At 36.1% G+C, this 9,236-nt stretch overlaps 1 protein-coding gene across 1 annotated transcript in view; it reads right to left on the bottom strand.

Annotated features, from left to right (window-relative positions):
• Nucleotides 1-9,236, bottom strand: part of ulk4 (unc-51 like kinase 4) — a 199,133-nt gene that overhangs the window by 2,045 nt on the left and 187,852 nt on the right. Inside the window, exon 36 of the mRNA XM_084435286.1 lies at nt 4,909-4,994. Coding sequence (XP_084291412.1) covers nt 4,909-4,994 — 86 coding nt within the window. The remainder of the gene's footprint in view (nt 1-4,908; nt 4,995-9,236) is intronic.

Raw genomic sequence — 9,236 nt, 5'->3', positions numbered from 1 at the left:
GAAAGTAACGTAACTAAAGCACTTCGTTTAACACTAACACATTAAAGGAATATTCCTGGATCAACACAAAGGGTTAGATCACCCAGTAATGAAACATCTGGCACCATTTACACACCCTCCTGCTGTAATGTTGACTTTCGTTCATCTTCAAAACACAAATGAAGGTATTTTTGAGTGAAACCTAAGATTCAGTCCCTCCATTGAAAGTCCACTCAACCAAAATGTTCATGCTTCAAAAAGTAAAGACATCATAAAAGAAATCCATATGAATCAAGCTGTTTAATCCAAGTCTTCTGAAGAGACACAATCAGATTACACGAGCAACAGATTTAATTTAGGCTTTTATTCACATTGACAAACGCACATTCAAAGCACATTACATATGACAAACACAAGCTCAAGCGTACTTGCTGGAATGGATGAACTTTCAATGGGCGGACAGAAATCTTATCAGATTTCATAAATTCATTTGTGTTACAAAATTTCACGAAAAAAGTTAAGTAAATGATAAAAGAACGTGCATTTTTGGGTGAACTAATCCTTTAAGGTCAATCAACAGCATTTAATTTATCATAATGTTGATTACCAATTTTTTATTTTATAAGAAGCATTAATTGCATTCATTCCAAACCACAACTGTCTAAGCTGTAAAGTACATTTTATAAATGCTTAATTAATTAATTAATTAATTAATTAATTAATTAATTTTTACAGTTGTTTTAAGGTTTATGGCGTTCTGTTGTAATGGCAAAAAAAAAAAAAGGATATAACTACTGGAAAATTTAGCAAGTAATTTTATTTACACGAAAATGTCTAATGTATTATTTTAACATTTACGGAATGACACTGTTCACTTCCGCTGTAAGTATGTTTCAGTTTTGACATTATCTAGGGTATGCATAATTTTCATCATTACCATAGTATGCATACTGTACACAGATTTTTCTAACCGCGCATACACTGTATTCTCAGCTTGCAAATACAGCTTACATATTTTTGTGCTAATTAGTCTACAAGTGGAAAAACATTTTTTTTTTAATGCTCATAACTTCTGGAGAGTATAATTTTTTTAAATAAAAAATACCTTGCAGGTCTTTCAAAATGTTAAAACATTCTGGCTTATGAAATTTAAGGTGAAAGCGCTGTTGCACATTCTACAGGTTGGCGCTTTCAGAACATTTCAAAATGAATACCACATCTGTATACCAAGGGATACTGCTGATGAATTATGACAATGTTTACTTTAAGGTGTTTATATTGTGTGATGGATTTTTTAATGAATAAAATAGTAAACTGTATATCAAACTAATCATAATTCTAACATCTAACCTTACTTCTCCTTTAGGTCTAACATTCACTTGAACAAAACGTACTCTGAAGATTGTGTCGAAACCAGTGGAAGATTCTGAGATGCTGGCTAGACAATATCCAAAAATATAACAGTTTAGAATAGTCTCATGACATACTGAGTAATCAACTGAACTTCTAACCTTTTCCATTTTTTTAATGATTTGAGATCTAAATTTGCTTCTACCTAGTAACAGAAGGGTTTGTATATGAAGAACCAATCAAATTGTAGGGAAATTATGTAATGTATCATGTCATTTTTGCCATGCTCCTACTCTATAAAAACGGTTGTATTCTTTTTGCTGGTGGGATTCTCTCTGAAATAGGCGTCAACCCGCGCATTCAGGTGAACTCAACTGAGTATAATATTTGCAGGTGTCAAGGACACTCGGTTCAACCTAAGTCAGGTGCGTAGGGGAAAAATCTAGCACAAATGTTATTTGCTGTATATGGCTATAAGAGTGCACATTTTACCTCTGTGTTTTTGATTGAGCAGTAAAGCATAAACATTTCAAAAGAGTACTGGCATACAGTTGCAATCAAATCAAGACATTTAGCTGCCGAGAACATTTTATGACAACAAAATCAGTAAACTATTATAGAACTTTTATGAATACACGTTTGAGTGATTATGAGAACGTTAAGTTGATGAAAAAAATCAAATAAAAAATCAAATTGCCTCTAAACAAAATTATTCAACCCCCAAAAGTCAACCTCAAATAAACGCATAGAGTAAGTGCTTAGAAGCTTCTGTCTCCTCTCTACTGCAATCTTGGCCCATTCTTCACTTGAAAAAGCTTCCAGATCACTAATAATCTCTGGTTTTCACGTTACCACTGCTTTCTTCAAATTCCACCAAATATTTTCAATGAGATTTAAATCTGCAGACTGTCAGGCCACTCAAGAACATTCTACGCCTGATCCCTGAACCAAGTTTAACTAGATTTGGATGTATACTTTGGGATGTCCTGCTGGAGAGTCCACTATGAGTCACTTTTGTTGCCAAAATGTCTTGAAACTTCAAAGAATTCATGACGTCCTTCATACAGTCAAGATTTCCCCTTCCCCATATAAAGACTGGACCGCCGCAATGTTTGACCATAGAGATGATGTTCTTCTGATAATAAGCTTTGCCTTGTTTTCACCAGATATACCGCTGATCCATGGATCATATCACTCCATAAAACATTCTTCCAGAACTCCACAGGTCTATCCAAATAAATTTTTGCATACTCAAGTCAGCCCTTTATGTTCTTCTTGGTCAAGAGTGGCATTCGGCCAACATGAAGGCTGTGCTTGTCTAGTGTTCTTCTTATACTCTGCATTGAAATGTTTTTTTTTTTTTTTTTTTTGTTGCTCTGATCAAACATTTTAATTTCTCTAAATGATATTGAACTTTTTCTTCAAAACCCTTAATGCTTTTCTGGTACAGCAAATTTTTTACCTTATGAACAAGGCTGTCAGCTGTGTCTCTATGATCTTTTAGTGTTTTGGAAATATTCTGGTATCCATAGACTTTCTAACATAATAAAACAATTAGTTCTCTATAGCTTTAGTAAGAGCTCTTTTGACTTGGCCATATTTGCTACTCAACTTCAGCACATGCATGGGATAAATGTATGTGTGTGTGTAAGAGCACAAGATAATTCAGGTTTCTTATAGAGTTTCTAAAGGGTTAATTGTGTTTTAACATTAGTTTGTACAATACTATACAAATAAGTGACTTAAAAACAGCAGCGTTGAATAATTATGACATAAAAAAAAAATCCTATAACTCAAAAGCATTACATTATATATTGACATTATCACTTTTAATTTGCCACTAAACTGTTAAAAAACCCATATCTTTAGAAAAGCTTACATTTAAATTAGAGTCTCCGGGGGTTGAATAATTCTGATCACAACTATATATATATATATATATATATATATATATATATATATATATATATATATTAATTAGTGCTTTCACTCGATTAAAAACTTTGATCACACATTTTTCTAGGTTTTAATATTTTTATATTGCAATAATTTCACAGTTACTCTTCAAATGAATGTAGAAACAACTTAAAGACAGTATATTTTAAATACTTGTTTAATGGCTTTTTTATTTTTATAAATGAAGGTCAGTATCACTGATACTAATACTGGTACTGATGTCATATGAAATAGTTTTTTTTTTAAAACATTAATGATAGACATTTGACATTACAGTATAATTGAAAGCTATCAATTTCAACATTTATTAGACTTAAAAAAAAATTAAACTTTTGATTTAAGTGAACTTAAAACAATCTTCACCCATAATAAATGTCATATTTACCTGTGCCCTTCCTGTCTAACATGTAGGAAATATACAGAAATTGAATACAGTTAACAAACACTTTACAGTCTTAGCTGCATAAATTACATTTTGATTAATCCTTATTAAAGCTACAGTTTTCTCAGTTACCGTTGTTCTTTGATTAACATTAACGACAGACATCACAGCAACTGATTTATTAGGCTGCTGTCACTTTAAGATCTGCAGCTGTAATGACATGACGCAGATCTGATGCGCATCTCATTTTCTCACAACTCTTTAAGTTCGTTTAAGACGTTATTTAACTAAGACTGCTCTTATGAGAATACTCGACAAAACGGGCATTTTGGCATAATTTTGTGTGTTATTGTTCAGTTGAAGCGTGATTCTGGCACGCGATACTGGCGCGCGTCTTTCTGTGCGTCGTGTGTCATATAGACAGGACATTCACAGACAGCACGTTCTCGTCTGTCTTGTCACGCTTGAATGATTTAAAAGCATTTGCATGAATAAGAGCGTGATCATATGATGTAACGAAAGAATGACAGAAAACAAAAACGGATGCTGCGTTAAATATTTTAACGCGTTAAACTGAAAAAAGTTAACGATAATTTTGACAGCACTAATATATATATAAATAAAGTAGGCCTATAAATAATTACATTATTAATACTTAGGATTAGTATTATTAATCCTTAACTTATGAAAAGTAAGTAGAAAAGTAAGCGTCAAGCCCTGCACCAACCGTTCGCATCAAAGCCAACGTATACTTTGGGCTTTACTGTAACCCAGATTTTTGCTTTCTTTAAATGAAATTATCTTTGCAGTAACCAACATTATGCTGCAAGTGCTGGTGATTGAACTAACCTTGAATCATATCTACAATATTGCTTTAAAGTTAAATTCAACTATATTCATAGAGCTCCCATTGAATGTCGTCATTCAATAACGTATTGTTTTCAAAAAAAAATGATCCGCTTTGCCAAGAACCCAATATTGCTGAAGCTTTGCCTCCTAAGCTTGGCTGGCCAGCTTCAAAGGGATGCCTTCTCATTTCAGCAGAAGAAGAGGAGGGGGGTCACAATAGTCCTGTATCAATCTGTGGGTGAAGCCTGAGCTCAGAGAAGCTCTCATCAGAGGCCTACGCCTCAGCCCTGACATGAATGGATCAAAGATGAGGGTCACACTAAGAGACTCGACCGGGGGCCCATGTGCTGCTGGATGAGGGGCTGACAGGGAGCTGGTGTCGGGTTACTCACCCAGTAGACAGAGCCAGTTTCTGCAGCACGTGAACCAGGATCTGCCCTTCCGAAGAACCCCAACAGGAGCTGCCAACTGCACTCATCTGTACAGGAAGAAGATAAAATGTACCTTAGGAAACAGGCTCACAGATGGCACACTCTCATATAGTGTCAAACAGAAGCTGCATGAAACCTATTTAGTCAGTTAACGTGCTCCGCAAGCTCCGTTCTATCATAACAGACTGAAAATAGCATGAATGGTAACCCGTACGACACTCGAGTAGTTTGCCGCTGATTTGACATGTCTGTTTTTAGAATTAGCGGCACTCGCTCTTCAGCGTGTCATCTCTGTGGCGTCTCACAGATGAGATGCTTCATCTGAGTGAATGAGGGTCAGTGAAAGCCCCCTCTGATGAACAGCACAGGACACACTTCATCTCTGTAAGAGCTCTCAGTGAATCCTGCTCCTCACGCTGACAGACGTAGAGATGCCTCTCACTGCAGAGACAATGGGTGGAGCTTGATGTCCAGCTAGACGGTCAAACCACACCCTCATCCTACCGTGACACACGACCCTATCGTTAATCATAACTCCACCCAATAGCTGAACTAGGTCAATCTCCACCCATCATGTCCAGAGAGGTGGAGCTGGATGTCATTTGGCTCTGCAGTGAGCACCATTTGGACGAGATATAAGGAAGGCTGTTTTTAACTTTTTCTTTCATAACTCACATACTACTACAAATCTACCTGCCATCTTTTGTTAAAAGAAACACATATGTGCAAAGACAGATGCTTTATCCTTTACTATAGTCACTGGGGGCTGGAGCCTCTCCCAGCGTCTCAGACCACAGGCTGGGAAACGCCCTGAATGGATGGCCAGTCCATCGCAGGGCTCGCTCGCACACTCAGACACACACACACACGTTTGAAGTTTACACGGAGATAACGATATCAAAATTTGTAAAAACTTGCACGTTGTAACCTATTTCAAGTTTGTGTTCTCAAATATATATTTATAATTTTATATTTATAGCAAGATAACAAACATACCATCATGTTTAACACAAACAAAACTTTTACATTTTGCACCAAACAACCCTTCACCCTATATTCACATATCCCAATGCAATCAGTATTATAGCCCACACTCACAATCACCTCTGTTCCTCTTCATATCCTTTCAATAAAGTGTTTTTATTTAACATTTAAAGTGTTTAATGTTTGTACAGTGTTTTAACACCTACTCAAATCCATTCCACAACCTCACCCCAGAAATAGTGATGCACATACTTTTTAGAGTTGTTCGGTTAAAACAGTGTTGTGTAAGCGGCCCCTAAGTTAATAACTAATGATCTTTACAACGGAAGTGAATCAATCAGAAACTTACTTTAGCTGGACAATAACTTTATTCTAGAGCTGCTGTAAAGCCAAAACAATCTCTGTTCCACTAACCCTAACACACACACACACACACACACACACACGAAATTAACATTTTGTAGCAAATATTGCCAATTGGTATATTGTTGGAATTAAACACCTACTGTAAATATAAAAAAGCTGCTAGGAAGAGACTATACAGATTCACCTAGAAGTACAGAGAGCTGATGTGAAACTGAGACTATCATGTTCGGACTCTTCGCTGAAGTTCCCGAACAGACTGGGATCAACTGGCACTTCAGAAGTTTGTCTGGGTTGTTTATGTTTCACACACTCTTTCATGCTGAGCCACATCTAAGCAAGGAGCCCACAGATTGTGATGGCACATTCAGAAGATGCTCCTTTTACTTCCAAAACAACGGGGCAAAACACAACAGGGTGACAGCTTGTGCACAAAAGCCGTCTCTGAAGAACTAATACTATCTGAAACAGCTCCTGTGACATTAAGGGACAAATATGCCATTTTGTTTTTGTTTTTGTTGTACATTTCGAAGAAGCCTTGATGGAGGAATAGGGTAACACCCCTGAGTATGAAGAGTCGTCCGTGATAAGAAGGGTGGTGGAAGCTTTATTACGTTTCGGAAGAGTCTGATGTCTGTGCTCTTTATCTCTGATGTCATCACCCCAGCCCGCATACCCACCTCAATATGCACCCGTTACTAGGCAACAGGGTTATCTACCCAGCTGAACATGTCATTTTGTCTTTATTTCCTGGATTTCCCAGCTCCCCAATACACAAGGCACCTCCAATTCACCCATTTAGAATGGACGAATACCATTTAGGTTTACCATTTGGTTAACAACTCCAACTGTTGCTAACTGACAGATGCAGCTCTTCCATGGGGCTGACAGAGGTATAAGTATATATTAAGTAAATAGAATTTTTAAAACTATATTATAAAAAGATCATTCATTCAACCAGATGATTGTAATGTCTAGTGCACATTGTAGCTTATTCTGGGCAACAATTTCACAAGTAGACAGGAAGCAGTTCAACACTCAGCGTTGTGTTTTTGTATGTGTCGCATACGTTTTATTTGCTCTTAAAGTGCCCCTATTATGCTATTTTAAAGGATTACTTTCTCATAATATATATGATTGCAGCATCAGCTCTTTTGTCCCAGTGTCTGAAATGGTTCGATAAAGGATTTAGTCTCTCTAAACGAGAGCTTCCTCTGCTCTGATTGGTCAGATGGTTCAGTCTGTTGTGATTGGTCTACTGCTTACAGCAAACTAAACTAAACGAAACCCCATTACCATATCTAAATTTCAGTTCCAGAGGCTTCCTAAGCACTTGATACACAGTGATACGAACGGTAACGATTTATATGCAATTTTTTGTATTTGCAAAATGTATGATTTTTTAGGCTGCCATTATGCAAATTTGTTACAAACCTATGCAGATTTGGGCAGGAAGTGAGACTGGAATTACTAACGACTCATTTCAGCACTTCAGAATCAGTTCTTTCATTTGGGAAACAATAACTTTATTTATTGTGAACTTTGAAACTTTGCAGATCTTTTACATTTACAAACAGTTATATTACACACTTTAATATTAAAACTAATTACCTTTGGTTGGTCATGACCATGAAGATGGCCACATGTTTTCATATGATGTTTGACACCAGATAAAACAAGACAATAACAACATAAACTACTTAAAATACACAGCACATGAACTCCTGTCAAGCCTGTTGTGGCGAAAATAGTGATTATGATTATTAGTTGAATTTTCTTCTGGCGGTGCAAAAACACAGCCATTGAGGTTATCCTTTTTTTTTTACTGAGTTTATCAGTGAACGCCTGCTATTTACTTTTTAAGAAAAAAAGATGTTTTTCAGAAAATATTGTATAAATTGTATTGCATCTTACAAACTTAGAATTTATCTTACGAAATTTCTTCTTTCATTAAGATTATTTTGTGAATTCGGCGCCAGAACCTTGGCTTGTCAAATGTTTCCACAGTGTGTAAAGTTTTGAATTAAGCTCATAATCAAATGTCGCTTTGAAATTATTTTCAAACCTTTTAGGTACAATATTATGACTTTTCTTCTTGATTCTTAATATTCCTTCTTTAAACCACAGATATTTTTTCCTCCTCCAAGCCACGTTTTATATACCATTATCTTCAATGCTTTACTGTTTAATTACAAATTTTATATATATATATATAAACATAGTATAGACAGGCAGGAAATTAAGTTTTGTTCTGACAAAATCTCCTTCCTTTTGCCAGGAAATAATTCAAGAGAAGCCATATGACTCACAAACAAGCACTCCCTGGAACGCCCTCAAATGTCCACCAGATAGCAGATGAGGAGAATGTTTTGGAACAGTCACCTAGAAGAAACTGCTTTAAATAGCGTCTGAAATGGTTTCCCAGCAGCTGATAGACTCACAGCCCCTCTGTGTAATTCACTGTGCCCAACACACCTGAAGCAGTCTGACTCAATGCAAGACGCTGTTGGCCTATAATCCTCAGAGTTGGACACAGAATCTTGCATATCAGATGCAAAAGGTTGCAGTGTGACATGAACAATGGAAGCTGACAAAATACAGTGAGTGAAAGAGTAATCGAGACAAGGGCAGAGGAAAAATATAACGAGAAAGAAATGTTATATGCATGTGTGAGAGCTAAACTCTGCTGATAGCTTGAATCACTTTGGCTTTTTATGACAGTTGATCAGCTGCAGACAGTCAATCTGGTCTAAAGTACTGTAGCATTCAAACTGACAGCAATTTGCAGCGTGAAATAATGAAAAGTCATTAATTTAACGACAATTGGCCATTTAAAGGAATATAAGTTGAGCTCAAATGACAGCATTAGTGGTAGAAATGTCAATTACCACAATAATTAATTTCCACTTTTCCACAAAAAAACACCAACACTGGATTACAAT

The sequence above is a fragment of the Rutilus rutilus genome, assembly GCF_951802725.1.
Source record: "Rutilus rutilus genome assembly, chromosome: 17".
In the NCBI taxonomy this organism is placed as follows: domain Eukaryota; kingdom Metazoa; phylum Chordata; class Actinopteri; order Cypriniformes; family Leuciscidae; genus Rutilus; species Rutilus rutilus.
Note: the sequence above shows the minus strand (reverse complement) of the source record. Positions and strands in the feature narration are given on the sequence as shown.